Source organism: Dicentrarchus labrax, unplaced genomic scaffold (genome assembly GCF_905237075.1).
Source record: "Dicentrarchus labrax unplaced genomic scaffold, dlabrax2021, whole genome shotgun sequence".
NCBI lineage: Eukaryota > Metazoa > Chordata > Actinopteri > Moronidae > Dicentrarchus > Dicentrarchus labrax.
The window spans coordinates 15,888,054-15,907,541 of record NW_026136712.1 but is presented as its reverse complement, the minus strand read 5'-3'; the positions used below and the strand labels follow the sequence as shown (position 1 = coordinate 15,907,541).

Genomic DNA, 19,488 nt, shown 5'->3' with positions numbered 1-19,488 from the left:
TAGTTGATTTACAAGTACAGTATTTGTCATGATAATAATTAGTGAATGACTAATTATTATCATCATTATTATCAATTTTCTGATGTTTAAGGATTTGACTCTGGCTGTCTTTGGCTCATAATGTATGCACAGTCTCTAAACATGTAGAAAGGTAAATAAACACACAGTTATCATATGTAGACAAGCTGTACTGGAGGTGGTTCCTAACTTTACAAAGTAAAGGGGTTGCAAGAGCTTAACAGGATAGAAAATAAGACAGAAAACCTGTTGCTAATGTTTGTTTTTTCTTGTGAAATACTGGTTTCACTTCTCCCAGCCTGTTCAAAGTATTCAAAAGATTACAAGGACAAATCTCTATTTGGTGGATTAATTTTAAGTGATAAGAAGGTGAAAAACTTTGGAACCATTAGTCATAGTGATATCAATGTGCAGGTGACCATATGCACACATTGCACAATATGTTTGTATATCTGGACAACTTAACCCAGATGGTTAAATAATAGAATATTGCATGCTGATGGACATCATGATGAAGCCAGAATTTACTTCCTGGAAAGAGAACATCTGTTTGTAATAAATGTATTTATGTAGGACTAACCCTGATTATACTGGAACTTTGAGGGGAAACTATATACTATATTTATACATTTCTCTCTGTAACACACACACACACACACACACACACATCTCTCTCTTTATACCTCAATATTGTTCTTTAAGTCACACACAGTTGGCAACTTATCATGTTTCCCCAATGTATATTGTGAAAGTGCCTTGTCTATATACTCAGCTCAAAACTGTGATTACTTTTCATTAATGCAGGGCAGATCAGACCACTGGTTGTACGGACGGGGGTTGAACTCTTACAAAAACTCTTACAGAGATTGATATTTTAGTTTCTACCATCACATAATTCAGCTGAAATTGACACAACGTGTATATAACGCAAATATGCAAGATAATTAACGCCAAAGCGAAAGTTTTAGTGGTACAAATAAGTTAGTGGCCACCCCTCTCCCCTGTCAAAAGTGGTACAGCTCGTGTATGTTGTCATACAGGCTCATTAGCGTGCAGGCTTGGACAGTAGTGCACTGGGGTAATGTTGTAGTTTGCAGGAGCTGCCTGGAACAGGACGTGAGGTGACCTGCTCGCTTTGCTTCCTTGTTCTGCCTTTCTTCTAAAACAAAACTCAACATGGTCCAGCGAAACTAACCAGCTACCCGGTGTTTTATTCGGAGAGGCGCTCACCGTGATGCTTGTGAGTGGTAGTTTTATTTTTCGCTCAAATTATTAACTTTCTTTGCTAGCTAACTTAGGAACTCGAGCTAGTTCAGAAAGTGTGATGCTCCTTTGTATTTTGTGATTCGCATGAATGGTGATTTTCTTATGCTGACAAGTTCAATTAGAAGTGACAGGGTAACAGTAGTCGTCTTTGTGGAAACTAAACATAGCTTCAATTATTTAGCTTAGCAACTTTTTTCTCATGTGTACTGCTTATGTGCTGTCTGTGGTATTACTTACATAGATGCAGCTGCGAATTGACTCTTTAATTATTTTTAGTATGTCTGCATTGCTGTATTAAATAGATTAATAAAGAGACAATGTGATGAAATGTTAGAGGAAGTCAGTAAGTTTATGTTAAAAACATGTTCATACATATGCAGAGTCTTAAAATAATCCCTGGTAACTACTAGTTTTCATGTCAGTATCAATTCATCCATCTTCTCCACGTAAGCCCAGAAAGTATGCTTGGCTTGTTTGACATCTGACAGTAAGTGTAAACTCAGTTACACAAAGTTTTCCACAAAGTTTAAATTCCTTGGAACAAAAGCATTTTATGTAATTTGGCTAGCTTTGAAGTGCAAACACTCTGATCTAAGACTAGGTTTTCACTCATGCATGGCACATATGGCCAGTGTTGTTTGGTGTCACTCATTAAAGACCGTGTTAATACTTTTTTTTTTTTTTTTTTTTTTACATCCTCTGGGTGCATGCTTTCATACCTGACACCACATTATTTGGCGTCTGTGTCATGTGAGTCTTTCTCAGACCCTTCTTGTATGTTACAGTTTGTGCCATTGCAGTGGAATGCTGTCGTATCTTTATCTAGCCAACATTTCCCTCAGGTATGAAGACAGGGCTGGCTGACATACAAGTCAGATTCTGCAATTTAAGTGCTCAGTGGGATAATAAACACAATAGCTTGTTAAACCTAAACTCCTCAGAGTGTCCCATGGCAGTGATTATGACTGCCAAAGTTCATAAGTGGCTTAAAACATTCATACATTTAAAAGTTAAAAAGAGAACATAGGAGAATTGCTGTTTAAAGTATATGTATGGTTTATATTTTGAGCATGTACATTTCATATTTTATCATCAGTTGCTTGTGGCCTTTCTCTTGAGTTCCAAATCCTGTTTGCTCTGTAGCCTGCGTGTAACATTCTGTGAGCTCCCGTCACACCAGTTTCTTTGCCAAACTCATTTCCCTTTCATGAGGGATTTTGGAAAAGGGGTTTAAGGGACTGTTTGTGCTGGTTACTTGGACAAGCTCACTTTTCAGGGCCTTTTCCTCTGAAACTGAGAGGCATCCACCTGGAGGGCTGGCAAGCTCATCTGAAAAACTGTTTTAGTACAAAGGAGGATGCCTATCAGAGCTTGCAGATGATTCCTCTTTCCTCGTCCATATCACTGAAAATATTTATACAAAATTGAAAGGCTCTCTAAGATCCTGTGTATCATAATGGCACTGTTATGACATTGTTCACAACACTCATCCGGAAAAAAACATCATTCCCTGACTTTCCCGTGTTGCATCATGTATATATGGTCAGTGGAAATGTGTGTGTGTCTGGGGGGTTGATAAATTCCTGCATGTAAAACTCAGGAGTGCTCTTTCCCCTCCACTCTTGATTTTGATTGAAAGTTAATAGGGCTGTGTCCACTGGATGTGACTTATTCTCATTTGGGTCTATTAACATGCAATGTTATTCTGCTGGAGAAGTAGATGGATGTTGTGTCTCCAACCCTTTGTAATTAAGAGACTTTGTTAGACTTAGCATTCAAGTGGACAACATTTCTCCCCAACTTGGACAGGTGTGTTGAAAGCCTCGATTACAGAGCTCAACAAAGCTCTTGTTCGGGACAAATGTATACAGTGCAAGTGATTATGTATGAGATAATTAAACAGCAGGCCTGCTTTAAAACGTAGGCCTCCTTGGCTGCCATGCATAGCCATGCTGGGCCTTTGTGTTTATGGTAAGTGGGCAGCTGCATGCCTGTGAGACCTTGGCTGTACCCCAGGCCTTCAACTGAGCCTGATAACTACTATTGAGGCCTCTCAGCCATGCCTCATTTCTGACTATTCACTCACTGCTTTAAATGTAGAGTGTGCCTCCTGTTTGACATAGCCTAATTTCTGTGAACATGCGGACAGCTGTGGGCTAGCCTGCACCCCTACAATGAGTTTCATAAATTTCTTTTCAGTTAGTCAGCCGTGGCAAAACTTGGTGGCACCTGCCCTTTGTGGCACCTAATTAATGACACCACCGACAAAGACAGTTTGGGGTTTCAAAAACCTTGAATTTTCGCAGTGAAAATGATGCACAGTGCAGTAAAAGAACTGGTTTGCCAATTTGTCACTCACTTATCCAGTGTTCATGAGCTGTTCATGAGACATGCATGTCTGTCTGCCTTTTTATGACATGCTCTGTCAACACACCCACCATTATGACGTGAGAAGTTGATGAGTCCAAATACGGATCATGTAAAAACGACACTAGAGCTAATAGCTAGGGGGGAAACAAGCTTAGGAACATGCATATTTTCTCCCAGAGAATCTCTCTATCGGAGGGGACAGCTCAATCTTTACCCAGCATTCCTTTCACAAGTGGTGTGGTGATGAAGAGCAGCACAAATCCCTCAGTTAGGTTTCAAGTCGGGCTGTCTCAGGTGCTCGGCAGATGCTCGGATTACTGACATGGCCACAATCCTGGGATTGTTGAGAGCAGGACAGATATCTGACTGCCATGCATGCAGGAATGTCAATGGAGGATGTCTGAAAATTCAACTTAACATTTAAGCTTTTCATCACTTCACAGATGAAAGCTTTGACAAAAACATTTAAACATGGGCGATAGGCCTAAAAATAGATACAAAAGAGTCTTCTAAGTAGCTCACACTTGTTGCACAGTGGCCTATACAAGGTGCAACAATATCAAACAGTGTTGTTTCCCACCAGCTGTCCAAGTGCTATAAAATGGATTAGTATTAGCTCTAATTGTCAGTCAGACACAAAGCTGCCAAATCCTTATGTAATGTTGGCCTAACCAGTGGGATTACAGCAATGTATGGAAAAGCTGCTTTAATTGGGAAAAAGAGCTTTCATGGGTGACCACAGTTTAGATGTCTATTGTAAGCTGACAGTCTGTTGTCTTTCTGGACTTGACCGCAATTTGTGAAACTTGAAGTGTAATTTAGTACATCTCATCTAGAAAATAGAGCGGAGGTCTGTTCAGGCTTTTGGAAGTTGACTCTAAAGCAGGCATCCGTGTTATAGTTGACCCATTCGACTCTGTGGTTTCCTCTCATCTGCTATCTAGCGCTGTTTTAAGGCCTAGCAATAGCTCGCTATTGCTGACACCAAAAGTAGCGATGGTTGAGAAACGTTTGGTGACAACCACAAAGGAAACGTGGAGTCTCATCAGCTTGTCCAAGGCTGCGTATTGATGTCTTTTAGGAAGGCTGTCACTGCAGACATTGTTACTGCAGCATGTTTGCATGCGATGGAAAGCCACTACTAAGGGACACGTCCTGCAACATTCTTCCTCTTCTCAGAGATTAGACTTCTCAGTTGTCACAGTGGTTGCTGCCCCAAAGCAGATAAAGAGCTATCGGGCTGCAGAAGCATAGAGGTTCCCACTGATTCCAGATAAATGCAGCATCGTGTTGGAGGTGACTCTGGCTTTGACGTCAGGAGGGGAGAGGCACTACTTGGGCAGAAATTCTAGATTATAGCTTCATCTGCATCTTTGAACACAGAAGTGCATTCAGTATGAGATGAGTGCATTGCGTGTATCCATTAAGCATTGGAAGTCAAGCCATGGTATGGCTCTTACATTTGCTTTACAGCTTTGTCTATACGATGTTCTTTGCCAGCACTTCTCAGCATTTTCTCTATTCACTAGTCAACTGTCACAAGTTTGAATGCTTTTCAAAGGCTGTGGCGCTAGAATTTTATAATTGTGCGTTCAACTTATGTCATGGAGCCGAGGAATGTTTATAATTATGTTATAAACCTCGCCCATTTAAAGCACTCGCCTCAGATTTATGGGATAAAAACGTAATGCCTGAGCATGAGAAAGATGATGAATTGTTGCGATTTGCTGTAGAGTGGGGAGCTACAGTTAGACTTTTTTTCCATTTTTCTAGGGAAGGATATTTTCCTTTAATGTCCTTCTTGTTTGGGTAAACATCATGTTGAAGAGCTTTTCTTGACTTTGCCAATTTAATTTCTTTGGGTGAGGTTTTTTTTCTTTGTGTCAATGCCAGCTGCATCCATCAGCGAGCCATTAAGGGTATTATATGTAAACAACTGTTTCCTCTACCCCAGCACGTTCCTGGTTATCTCTGCTGTGAAACACAGATCTGTCTGGTTAATGGCCAAGTACAGTATAAGCTGGCCTGACCTAGTCCAGCTCCAAGCTTTGATCGCTTCTTTTCTATTCACAGAGGGCACAAGTTAAAGCTGCCAGGCGTCCTTGAACCGCGTTGATCTCCTTGTAGAACTCTGCTAAAAACATCCTTACGCTGTTTTCCTGACGTGATAAGTGTCAGTAATGGAAATCATATGCTGAATGTAAACACCACCTCCAGTATGTCAGCTCCCTCAGGGTCTTGTGATGCTATGCCCCCACCCCTCTGCACACACACACACACACACACACACACACACACACACACACACCACACACACTCCACCCCATCACCCACAACCTCTGATGTCGCCTCTTTTGTTTCCCACGGTGTCTCATCTTCCGTACAGAGCACTCTTTTGTTACACATACACCGTCTTTCTGTCCCCCCCCATTTTTTTGTGCCTGCAGTTGTTCTGCCATTCAAACAGACACACTCTGACCTTGCAGGCATCCAGTGACCTCCTTGTGTCCACTGCACTTTGTTTAAATCCCATACCTGACGTAGCCCCAAGTGGAACTGATCTGGTGGTAGTAAAAGTCCTCTGCGATGATTATATAGATTTACATCTGTGGCTAATCAGCTGTTTTACTGTAACCGTGGTGCAGCACTAATGCGAGGGGGTTGTTTTGATAACCGCAAGGTCAGCTATTCCCAGCCAGCCCCTGAGTATTCAATTACACAACTTTGACTTTGCTCTATTCCTCTCTGTGTGCTCCAGTGTGGAACACTTTGAGGAAACTCGCTCTCTCAGATGACTGATAATCCTCCACATGGACAGGCAAGAACAAAACAATGTATAGAGGTCCAATTTGGTGACACAGCGGAGAGACCACGGGGGAAGTGAAAATGCAGTTTCAGCTTACAGACATTACAATATGGCGACATAGGCAATGCCTTGCAAATCAAAGCGAGTGCTTGCTGGTAATGTTTGCTTGCTCACCTGAGAATTAAATGAGCTTGTTAAACCACCAACCTCTCTTGAATTACCACTTTCCACCATTCACTACTAGTGTATATGTTGAACAGGTTTGCAGGAGTGCACAAGAAGATAAAGTAACTTCAGATTCCAGACAGTTGGTGCCTCTGTTTTTGTGAGTGTGAGATGAGCTTGAAGGTTCAATGCAGTACTCCACCAAAGATTTTTTTTTTCTCTTTTGAGTATCAAATGTCATTGCCTGTAGGCTTGAAAGGTAGCTCTGAAAAGTTTGTAACTCACTCCTTAATGGAGGACGGTCTCTGCAGACAGCTTGGATTCATAGCAACTGAACTGGCATGGGCATTTCTCATATCTTTCTTGCAGAATAATCCACTTTTGCACAGTTTCAGCCACAACATAGCTAAAGACACTGCTTCCATATACGTGGTAGCGCTATAGCCTCCTCATAGCTTCAAAACTCTTGTCAGAATTAGTGCATATAGCAAAGCAACAATTGTTTGAAACACACAGATCAAAGGCAGAGAATTGTTGCTGAGGAGGAAGTGGAAAAATGAATAGTGCTTTGACATCTGCAATCCATTGTTTACTGCTGTGAATCCAGCTGATGTCTTCCATGAACAAGGAAGCTGAAACTCAAAAGACATTTTTAGTCGAGAGAGCATTGGGTTTGCTCTCCATTGACAGCGCATGTTTCAGCACCTTCACCCAAGGGATCTGTCCTCCCAAATCCAGCCCGGATTGTTCTCTGCTTATATGGTCGACAGAATGTCAGAAATGTACTGAATTCTAATCCTGTGCTCATCTTTGTGTGTCCGCTCAGGATTGGCCAAGGAGCGAAACACATTCCTGAAAGAGTTGAGGGCTGCTGTCTTAAGCTTATGAGAAATCAGCCCGCTCGCACCATGCCCGCCAAGATGGCCACCAGCATTTCTTGCCCTCATTGGAACGCCTTGGGACAAGGATGTGCGTTGCCATGGTGATCATATACAAGAAAACACTGGAAAAGAAGGGTGCCGACGATGTAACATCCAAAAGTACAGATTTGGGCCCGGTGAGAGGTTATTTTCTACTTGTGTAAGCATTTTCTTTCTGTGTGAAATGTGTCATTTTATGTTTATATGTAGCCCCGCCAACAGGCGTCACCTGCACTTGTCAAGGGGGAAGATGACATGGTGCTGCTCTAAATCAGGAAATTGTTGCCGGCCACTCATCACTTAGCAGTTTTATGGCTCTACATTATATTTTCCTATTTTGTCAACTTGAATCAGAGCTTAAATTTGACTTTTAGCTTCCCCTGAGTAAGTGTTTCCTTACTGAATGTCAGGAAGTGATGTCAAAAGAATTATTTGGATGTTTATATTCCTATTACTGATAATTGCATCATAATAGCTGTTAACTGTTATCAGCAGGGAGTTTGTCATCTGGTGTTGAATCCTATGTGTTCCATTGACTTCACTCAAAATGACAAAGGAGTATTTTAGTTCCAATAGGCTGAGCCACTCTGACTCATTTTCTAATCGGCATCCATGCAGTAGTACCCTTCTCTCTGTCAGCACAGAGTGAGAAAATTCCCCTACCAATGTGGACTGAGTTTGCCCTCTCAGCCACGTGAAATGAAGTCACTTCTCTGTGGCTGAGCGTCAATCAGAGGCATTTATGGTGGAACTCTCTCTGTTGATGGGTCGCACTTAGTCAACATACACACCGAGGCCAAATATACATACAGAAATTTTGACTCTCCAGTACTTTGTGCTGTAATTTGTTGAGTTATTTGACTTTTTATTGCAAGAACCTCCTATTTTTGTGCAAACTTATTTACATGAAGTTCTGGTATCTGCCGAGCTGACAGTGAATCTCTTGTATTTCTGCAGTTCCAGGCACAGACCATGAGCCAGGGGACTGCACTTTTTTCTTGTGGACTCATGGGTAAGGTCTGCCATCTTGCTCACACATTCACACCTGTAATGGTCACATCCATTCAGTAGTAAATAAATAAGTAGTAATTTAGTGGAGAAACCTTAAATAAAACAGGGGAGTATCTGTTTTAGGAATGGAATTGCTGCTTCGGTATAAATTAAACAGCATAGCAACATCTCTGAGGGTTGAAAATATTCTATCTAACCCCATATTTCTTCTTTTTTGGGGCTACTGTTGTCAGTCGATGTGGCCTACTTTCCATCCCAAACTAGATATGACTTCTTCCACAGCAGGTAGAGGCCAGAAAACGTCAGGCGTTCAGTGACGGCAGTGGTTGGGAGGGGATAGTCGTATTGTAACATTTCAGAGAAAGTATGGGCATCTGGTCGATAGTTACACGACATTATGTCAAACATGTCTGACAAGTGTTTCTGCTAAGTCGAAATGTGCACTAATAACTATGTGTGAGTGGCTTATCATTAGCAGGGATCTCATGGCACTGCTGCACGCTCCAAAGCTGAGGACATGTTGTCCCCAACTTTTGGTTATGACTACAAAGGCGCATATCCTTAGTTTACCCTGCTGTATCAATAACAGTCTTTACAGTCTTTGTATTCTAAGATAAAATGGCATTCTCTCCCTGGAGTAATTTGGCATCAAGTGAGTAAGACTGTCAAAGTCCTGGCAGAGAACACAGCAGTAGGTGTTGTTAACACTGCCCTTTGTTCTTCATCCTGGCCGTGTACTGCAGATGACATTTTGGGGATTTTACATCCAGTGGAGAAGAATAGACCTTTTGCATACCAGGAGTGGGCAGTGGCTTTGACGTTGAGTGTCTGACTCAGAGTTGACTGACCAGTTCAGTTGGCTGACCCATTCAACAATTCAAGAGTGTTTCTGTTGTGGCAATAACAGGTGCTCTCCTGGGTTGGTAGCTATGGTGCTGGGGCTGTTGTTCAACAATAGCAGATAGAGAGCTGGTCTGATACAGAACTCTTGTAGGTCTCAACAAAAGACGATAAGCTTTAGTCAGAATGTTTATGATGGGTTATTGACATTTTATCAAGCCTCACTCCAGCAGATACGAGGTTTGATATTGAGTCAGTTAGACATTAAGCTCTGTTCCCTTTCCCAATTAGCTGTGCTTACAGGCTATGACACTAAAGCAGTGCCTGGAGGACAGGATTTATTTTTAGACAAAGCAGCGAGTAGTGTCAATACAAAGTACACATGCTGGGACCAATGCGCTGACCCAGACTGGAGCAGTGTCATGGATGTTGTCCATGTTGAAGTTGCCAAACTTAACCCTTTCACGATCGTGGAACCTTAGCACTAAAAAACATTTGTTTTTTCAGAGGTTCGTGCCTAGAGTGATTATCAAAGTGTTTTCTTCTTCTAAAGGAGTTTGCACACCAGGTCTGAATTTTTATTTGTCCTTCACAAAACTGATCTGTTTTTTTAAAATTCTATCCGCTACTATGGAATAAAAAAACAAGCCCTCAAGCAGTGGTGATGATGATGTCACTCCTAATGAAAAATAAAGTGTGAATGGCAGGGAGATTTTACGAGCTAATACCAGAGCTGGAGAGTTATTTCAAGATCTGCTGTCTCATGGCCAGAGCCAAGTTTGATACATTGCATAAAATAGCTGGAAGCACAAAAAGAAAAAGAGAAAATTATGATCAAGTTGATCCTGAACAGGAGCAGTATGATAGACAACAGGGAACACACACAAAAAAAACATCACACAAAAAAAAGTTCCTGTGTTCGCAAGTTTTTTTTATGACTTTTGTCATATGCAAAAAAATGTTTATAGGTGAAGATAATAATAATGAATCTGGTGTGTTGTTGCAGAGACAAGCCGGTGGCATGGGGTGGGTCACAGCTGTGCCATACAGCAAAGGCCAGTTGGGACCAGCCTGGAGAGCCTGTGGGACGTCCTGCCTGAGGTGCATAAAAGTTCAGCCCACTGGGATTGGGATGTTGGCTCCACTTCGAGCACAATCACCAGCCTGTTGCAAGACCTCAGCCTGACTGAGGCTGCGTCCTCGCACTCCACTGCACCCCCCAGCAAGCGGCAGTGCCGGTCCCTGTCTTGCTCAGACGAGCTCGGCGGTTGTCGCTCTACCTGGCGCCCTCAGGGCTCTCGCGTGTGGACAACGGTGGAGAAGCGGAGGTGCCACAGTGGAGGCAGCGTCCAGCGCGGCGGTGTTGGGAGCACGCAGCTCGGCTTCCCAGCCATGCAGCGCAGCTCCAGCTTCAGCCTGCCTGCCCGCTCTAACACCCTGGAGCTGCCCTGCTTCACCCAACGTCTTCCCTGCCCCTCTGCCTTCACCAGCCTGACGCCCTCTTCCTCAATGCCCCTGTCCGAGCCCTCGGCGCAGCCCCTCTACCTCTCTCACGAACAGATCTGCCTCCCTGAGCCTCGTGGAACCTCGCCACCCAGCTCCCCTGACTCCACTCCAGAGCTGGAGCGCCGTGGTGGACAGGGGGGACTCGCCCGTAGTCGCTCACAACCATGCGTCCTCAACGACAAGAAGATCGGTGTGAAGCGCAGAAGACCAGCTGACACACATAAACAGAGGCCTTCTTTGGACCTGGCCAAGATGACCCAGGTTGGTATTTAAGTGTTACTTTGTAAAACACATCACACAGAAAGAAACTGCTTTGTATCATATATATACTTAGGACAATTTGAAAACAAACTGGCAGAGATTGCAGTATTTAATCGTATGCTATTAGATGTCTAATATATATCTAATGAACCGCATAGTCATCTCAATAATAATCATAATGTGACCTGAGCATGTCATATAATTTATTAGAAGCAATTTCCAGTGACATTTTATGTGGCAGTCATTTATTGGTTGAACTCGCCACAGCCCTCTTCCGTGTTCCAAAAGATCACTGTCCAGAGCATGAGACACGACAGGAAATAGTCATGCCAGCTGGAATCTCTGCTAGGTCCATCAGTCTCACTAACATTAGCTATTTATACTCTGCTGTTGTGGCAATTTGCTCCCTCCATGTTGGATAAACAAAACACTTCCAACTAAGATCACGCCATTGTGTCCGTTCTCCCTCAGCACACCTCAAAGTGTTTATGCAGGCATTGCCGTTAAATGAAGGCCATCGTTCATTCATGCAGGCTTATTCTGGGTCACATTCCATTGTGTGGGTGTGTAGTTGCACTTGCAGAAATTGGAAAGCACGAAGCAAAGAATGCCCTTTTTAATGTGCTTCTAGGAAAAAAAGGTAGTTGAATCAAAGCAGGAATGAAGAAGTCTGTCAGAAATGATCTTATAAAATCACCAGCTTGAGCTGATCCACTGACGTGGAGCATGAAGCCGAGCAAGTTTCGGCAGACCATCAGCCTGTTCGCCTGCACATCCTGGCAGGCATTTGTCTCTTTGCCCCGCAAGCACACAGACACATGTAGTAAAATTTCACACGTACACCAACTGGATCATAAACAGAGAGCTGGACTTGGCCCCTCTGAGAAAGTCACCCAGAGTTCAGCAGTGTCTTAACAACAGCGCTGCTGTGACAGGACAAGCAGACGCCACACACGCTCCAAACAGGGACGAGGTCAGAGTGGAGAAAAAAAGCCTTAGGCGAGGCAACTAACAATATTTTCACAGAGGAACGTCAGGGTGCTGAGATTGTTAGCATTGGATCTGTCCTGCTGTTTGTGCATTGTGTTCTCTGTTCTCCTCTATTAAAAGGGACTGCTGTGACGTTGGTTTGCAGCTCAGGTGGAAGGAACAAAGCCTTTGAAACCACTAAAATGTTTTATTTATTGTTATTTGAAAGGTCTTTTTAAATTTCTCTCAAGTGACTCTGGTTTAGAGACCAGGCCTCCAGAAAATGACTTCCAGACTTTTTGGCCCTGTCATCAGCACCACCTCTGGGTTTAGTTGCAAAAGTTGACACAAAAATAAACTGACAACAGTTTTCACTATATACTAACTGTATAATAACTTAATCGTTTTAAGTAATTTATGAAGCAATAATGCCAAACATTTGCCAGTTCCACTTCCAGCATGATTTTCTTTGTTTTATCTGATTTTAAATTTAATGTCCTTTGGTGTTGCACTGTTGATTGGACAAAACAAAGATATCCCCTTGTGATGGGCAATTCTCACTATTTTCTGACAGTTTATAGGCAAAACGTTGCAGGGAAAAAAAGTGTTTTTGTTCTGAAGTGTGTAGCTATGAAGATTCAAGATTCAGGAACTCACAGTGGAAAAGATTTTCATTTGTGATCAGTAAACTTGCTTCACCGTGCTTCACATGCGTCACCCTATCAGTATTCAAAGTCACCTTACTATTCAAAGATTGGTCACAGTGCTGAGTGTGTCTCTAAAGTGTCCTCTCATCCACACGCCACAGCGGTGTAGTTTACCCAGGGAGAAACTGCTACCCTCTGCGTGGCTCACTGCGGCTCCATGAATGTCAGGAAGTAGAGCAGCTGTGGCAGAGGTTATGGATCGTAGCACTGGGGAGGTGCGTGTTGGGTAAAGAGATATTGATTTCTGTAAATTCAGCTCAGTGGGTGGATCGCTGCCACAACCGGGCCTCATGAGCTATCGATCAGCTTTTATTGACGGAGAGTCAAGGTCAGTATGGATGAGGAGACTTTCTGCACTCTTCTCCATTTCATTCAGAGAGGTGGGGACGATAGTAGCAGACAAAGACGGACACCGGCAGCACTTATTCATGACCCTCGTTGTTATGTGGTGCAGTAAGTTGTGTGAGGACATTCTGTGAAAGAGGGTTTTCTCTGCCTGAAACTTCCTCTGCAGAACACCTCTTGACTTAGTGAATGTCGATGGCACCATTTTGCTATAGTCCAGACTACTCGTAGCCTTAGCAGCTGGTGTCATGGTCTGGGCCAGAAGCATGATGTTGGAGACTGAAGTGCTAATGCACAAAGCAGCAATGTGACACTGAACTGGTGCTGAAGAATGTACCCACTTGACCAGCCAAGAAAAGTAGAAGGGGCCCCGTTTGATCTACTGCTGCCCAGTGTAGAGACGTTTCTCACTGCAGATGAAGAGGTGGATCATAGCTTTACATTTCTCCCTTTCTTCTCTACCTTATTCATTGGCTCTAACCACTTTGGTCTCTGTAAACACAGATCTGAGCTGTTGATGGGTGATAAATCCTGAATATGTGACATCATAGTCATAATAGAGCTGACATGACAAATGACATTTTCATCAGCTTCAGCTGTACCTTGTGCTGAATGCTAAAAATTGCTTCTTTTTTTTTTTTTTCAATGACAAAGTAAAAAAAAAAAGCTAAAATAGTTAGCAAGCAACTTCTTCCAGTGAGAATAAAATTGCTAGATGTTTGGTGATATATGGCTCAACGTTTTGCTCAGAGGACTGCTATGATTGGTGAAAGTCGCAGGAAACTACAGTGATTGGTCAAATTTGTGGAAAAGTTGCGGCAAATAGCCAAAATTGTCGTGCAGAATTCCCAGGGATTGGTTGAATTTTTGTTAATTGTTGTGCAACTTCCTGGATGGACTGTAAAGTGCCTGAGTGCAGCCTAACGGAGTAGCTAACAAGGCTCTTGTTGATGCAACATAAGCTATTGAAAACAGTGTGGGTAACAATTATTTGGGAATGGTATAAATACAATAATCAGTAGTGGAAATAATCACTATTACTAATCTTTTCTATTAAAATTGTAGCACAATTCTATGCTGCTTTATTAGGAGTTTTTTTTCCTTTTTCGAAATGTAAACAAAGGTTTCATTTGATTAGTCAAGTGACAGAAAATGTTGTAACAACTTTAAAAAAAAAAGAAAGTTAGTAATTTATCAAATAGAAATGCCAAATATTTGCAAGTTCCAGCTTCTATAATGTGGGGATATGCAGCCTTTTTCTGTATCTCATATCATAAACTAAATCCCTTTTGGGCTTTTTAACTCTTGTTTAGACAAAATAAGCGGGTAGAAGATGACACTCTGCGCTCTTGGAACTTTAATCGTGTAAAAGGCATGGATTAATCTTTTAATCTATCGATTAGTTGCAGCTGTAGTTCATACACTTGGCTGTGAGATGCATCCCCAACAGTCCCATGCTTGTTAAGTATTGCATAAGCACACAAGTGACGGGAGGTTTCACAGAGGGCCTATTCTCCTGTGTCCTTCTGGCCTAACACCGTAGTGGTCAGGAATGAGGCAGCTGTCCTGCCTTCTCCACATTAGCTGTACAGATTGGATAAGCCTCTGTCATAAAGCCTCCCGCTCCAGCGTGCACAGCTGTCACAGAACTTGCCTGGAGCAGTGTTGGCACATGTGGATTTGCCTAAGGAAGTTTCTTGGTTTCCCAGATGTATGTGTTCATTGTACAGTGCCAATGAAAGACCAGTAGAGTCAAAAGGCTGACATGAGTGATGTCTGCCCTCTGGGTATCTGGCCACTTGCTGCCTGGGTTTCCGTTGGACCTCAGATCACATAGCCTCACTCATCCAACTACCAGTTGCTCCAGTATGTAATGCAGGCTAAATTTATACCCTTCAAATCTTGTTACTTTTTTGTATTATAGTGGTTGTTGCCCAGTGTCCAGCTCTGACCTCATAGACTCACCCACACACTCTTATGAGTACAGTAGAGAGATTGTTTTCATAAGATGGCTGTATGCTTTTAGTTTTGTTTGTGCCCTAGCTAGGACATGGGTCAAAGTCCAAGATGAAGGAAACGTTTTTGATTTCCTTACTAAATATGCCATGACCATTGAGACCATGGACTCCTACCAGACCAAAGATTGGATATACTTGTTTCCTTGAAAACATAAATCTTAAGCTTCAAATGGCCTTTCTTTCCTTCCACAGAAACTTCGGAATTTCCACAGCCTTAGCTGCCCTGGAATCCCAGGCGAAGACAGCTGCGAGTCAAGCCAGGCCCGCCTTACTCTCAGGAGCACCGTTCAGTGCGACACCGACGACTCATCTGCAAACGAACACAGCCCGGAGGACGTTCAACCTCGGACCAAAGATGGCGAGATCACCAGGAACGTTTCTTCAGACCCCACCATCGAGGAGGTGGACTGGAACTCCACAGACTGCGGCGATGTGACACCAGGAACAACCAATGGGAAGGACAATGAGCCTCTGTGGGCGGGGCTGTGTAGCATGAGGAAGGATGCGTATCAGCTTGGAGGCGAGCTCGACATTGAGCAAATTGAGAGGAACTGAGCTGGACTGTCTTCCTCTCGGGGGAAGCTAATTTAGGGGACTGAAAGTTTATCACCAGGTGGTACAGTAAACAGTACTGATAGTCTTAAGGGCAAAGCAAGTGGAAAAGCTAATGCAATGAGTATTCCAGCACTTGTTTTTTTTTTTTTTTTTTCTCAAGGAGAGATTGAGCAGGAGCATTGTGGGCTCAAAGCCTATTTTTTGGGGACTTTGTGTAGTCAGAAGCTACTGCTGCACTGTGCGGTATCTCAACTGTGTCTCAGGAGAAACAAGGAAGTCGGGGAGGACAGATTTGGGTGGAGATAATAAAAGTGATAAATAGAAAAATGATATATTAATGTTGGCTCAGAGACTGGGGTCTTTAACATTTCTCTGTAACCCTGATTACCTTCATTGTACTACATTTGGAGAGAATGCACAACAGGTTTGTATAAATTCTCTGCACTTGAACAAGCGTCTGTTCCTCTGACCTTCTTCAGTCGTACATGGGTACATGATGGAGAGAAATGGAGACTACTTTGAGAACTACTGTTAGAAAAGCCCCTTTCACTCTTAATGAGCAACAAGCTGCACGCACACACAACCTGTAAAGTATATTGAAGAGCTTAACATTTCACACCGTAACATCAGGCTTCTCTTTGAGATGTATGCTCCTGTTTGTTTTGAGAGAAACCTTGTGATGCTAATAGCATTAATATTCTTTCTTTTTACGATTTGTAACTACAAAGTTATGTAAAACATGAGCATATTTCTATACAAATAAACACAGTTTTAAATGTGTCATTTGTAATCACATTATTTCAGCGTCTTTACTCACAAAGTTTGGGATGCCAGCTCTCGAGGTTCACTGTAAGGTTCTTATTTTTAGGTAATTATGAACTCATGAAAGCATAAAACATATTCCATTTCTGCCAATAGATCCTCCTCAGATTGGATTTTTGCAAATGCCTGTATTGGCTAGTGGTTGAATATAATGTAATGAATCAAGTATTGTACTTTTTATTTCTACTTGAGAACATTTTATGCATCTCAGAGGCAAATATTATTTTACTCTAAAATCTATAATGAGCTTATGATGCATTGTTGAATACTATAGTAGAATAAACTACCAAATGCATGCTTAAATGTTAATGCACCTGTAATAATGCAACACATCTAATGCATAACATACAGCACTGACGTGGGTAATTCTGCTTACATACACTTACTTTTGATATTTTTAAGTGCATCTTGCTGATGAAACTTGCAGGACATAACTGTGTAATGGCTACTTTTACTGCCATTAGCAGAGCACATGCATTAACAGCAAGGTCATTGTTGGAGACGTCTTTAATGCAACAATGCAGACTGACCCAATTAAGTAGCAGGAAAAGACAATCACAACCGTAGTAGTGGTACTACTGATGAGCCTGTGTTTGTGTGCTGAAGCGGGGAGTGAGTAGGGATGACGCCGGGCAAGGGTGGGAAGTCCGGTCCCTGTTTCTTTTCTTTTTTTGATGGCGGGTGGAGTGGTGGAGCTGAGCGGCGGTTCACCCCAGAGACCTCACTCCCTCCCTGCGCTAGGAAACAAAAGGGGCTTTTTCTCTGAGGAGCACAGTGACGTGGGAGGCGGCTGTGAATGTGGGCCATGTGTCAGAGCTGCTGCCGCTGCTCCGTTTGTCTGCTTCCCCTCCCCAACCCCGGTGCCTGTGCAAACCTCCAGAATTATACTGTTGTTAACTTTTTGATTCACTGCTTCAGTACGATTGCATACAACGTCTGCGTGTTTTGTCAGGCTTGCAACGATTCTTGTCAGTCTTTGAAAGCGTAAGGTGCCACTAAGGGGAGGGGGGGACAGTCACCTCATTAAAGACCTGCTGAGTAATTTGAAGATTGCTTGACATGCTATACTTCATGCTCAAATACCACACAAAGCATAACTGGGATTAAATTTGCATAAAGGCAAATGTATACTCATGTAATAGACTTGGTGATTTTGCTGTAGCATGAGAATCTTTATGCTTGCATACTGAGGTCATACTTATGGTACATGCAAGCCCGCTGCTTTTCACCAGTTAAGCCCCTTTCGGGTAATGAGTCGAGAAGGAAGTGGGTAAACAGAACCCTTGTAACGTGCTGTGTGGCAGACTGACACACTGAGGGCCCCCGGCCTTTAATCAGTGGAGTGACAGAAGTGAAAGGAGGCTGTGTTCTGACAGAAGATAGGAGAACAACAGGAGGGGTGTGCCTTGCCGAGATCCTGAGCTACACTTACCCCCACCAGCACTGACACAACAGGGTGGTGGTCACTCTTAAACTTTTGGGAGGTTTTGGACAGTCTTATCTGCTCTAGTGATGATTTGAACCACCATCATTTTATTTTGAAATTCCTGCAAAGACTTTGTGAGAGATTTCCCATTTGACAAAAAAAATAAAGAAAAGAAAATCAATCAATCAATTACAGTAGTGGAACTTTTTTGAATAAACAAATTCAAGCATGAAACTGAATCTTGGCTCTAGTTCGTGGGCTTGGTGTTTACCCCCGCTTGGCAGCGCAAATGTGGTTGGGGTGAAAAACAATTTAGCAGTAGCACCCGGCCACAAAACATTTCCAGTTGAGCAAGTGTCGTCTGAAGTTTTTCAAGTAAAAACCGAGCAGGACCAACTTTAGCTCTAAATGACAAAAAGACTTTTTTTTGTGTGTACATACGCACTGAATCGTTACTCTATTGGAGGTAGCTGTCATGTTCAATCTCACCAACATTCTTTTGTCATGCAAGACCAAACCGCAAACTGTGTGAGGTACAAGTAACGTTTTAAGTTCAGCCAGTGTTGAGTCTGAGCAGCAATAGTCTGCACCCACAAAGGCCTTCTCTTGTCAAATAGTTGTTGAGTTTCAAGAAAGAGGTGTCAGCAAGAGGATTGTAGGACCCAAGGTGTGAGCACTCAAACTGAAAGCTTTGGCTTTTACAAAAGGTAACTGGACTCCCTCACTGGAAAGAGCCCCAAGCAGAGACAGCTTTTAAAATTGAGGTCAGCTGTAAGCCTTTTGCAGACCAGGACAGTTAGTTTACACTGCATGATGACATACGACCACCCCTTCGTCTGGATTATATATACGCATAAGCTCGGGTATGACATCACAGGGTCATGCTTTGTGTCTGGGGAGCCAGGCCTGGGAGGCTTTAGCAGGCAGTCGAGCAAGGGGTCGCGTCCTAGAAGGGGGGCTGTGACCACTGTGACCATGTAGACAGAGTACAGACCGCACTGTGTGTGAGACAATTCGATTCGATTGCCTGCAAAGACTCTGAGGGAGGAACAGGAGTGGGGTCGGGGGTAGGAAGAGGGAGAGGGAGGAAATTCAGGCCTCCATTCCAAACCTGACTACTTCTGAAGTTTCACAGCCCTCCCACGCCACCGAGCACTGTTGGCACTGCTGCCCACAAGGGAAGAGGAGTGATGAAATGTGGGGAAACCATGTGGCTTTGGTGAGTACGAGCAAGAGGCCTCCACATGGACGGCGCTCCACACACACAGAAGAGAGGGGGACAAATAACTTGACTGCTGTCAAAACAAGGGCAGGTTTCCATGGATAACAGTGCATTTGGGGCTGCAGGTGTGCGACGCTGTCTGGTCAGCTGACCTGCCGTTTCCTGTCGAACAGGAAGAGCAAAATGAGCGGAGATGAAAGTTCAAGGTAACACACACAGCTGGCAGTTGTTAAGGTGGGTAAATGCAGGTGCGCTACAAGA

General features: G+C 43.1%; 1 protein-coding gene across 2 annotated transcripts; it reads left to right on the top strand.

Annotated features, from left to right (window-relative positions):
• Positions 1 to 1,077: 1,077 nt before the first annotated feature.
• Positions 1,078 to 16,537, top strand: fam53b (family with sequence similarity 53 member B). Of its 2 annotated transcripts, XM_051418561.1 has the most exons (5): positions 1,078 to 1,258; positions 7,452 to 7,682; positions 8,503 to 8,557; positions 10,403 to 11,163; positions 15,395 to 16,537. In XM_051418561.1, the coding sequence occupies exons 2-5, from the start codon at positions 7,593 to 7,595 to the stop codon at positions 15,755 to 15,757; spliced, it is 1,269 nt and encodes a 422-aa protein (XP_051274521.1). In that variant the 5' UTR covers positions 1,078 to 1,258; positions 7,452 to 7,592; the 3' UTR covers positions 15,758 to 16,537. The 2 variants fall into 2 exon arrangements, with proteins under 2 accessions (XP_051274521.1, XP_051274522.1); XM_051418562.1 differs by lacking the exon at positions 1,078 to 1,258 and having other exon boundaries at positions 7,514 to 7,705.
• Positions 16,538 to 19,488: the final 2,951 nt, after the last annotated feature.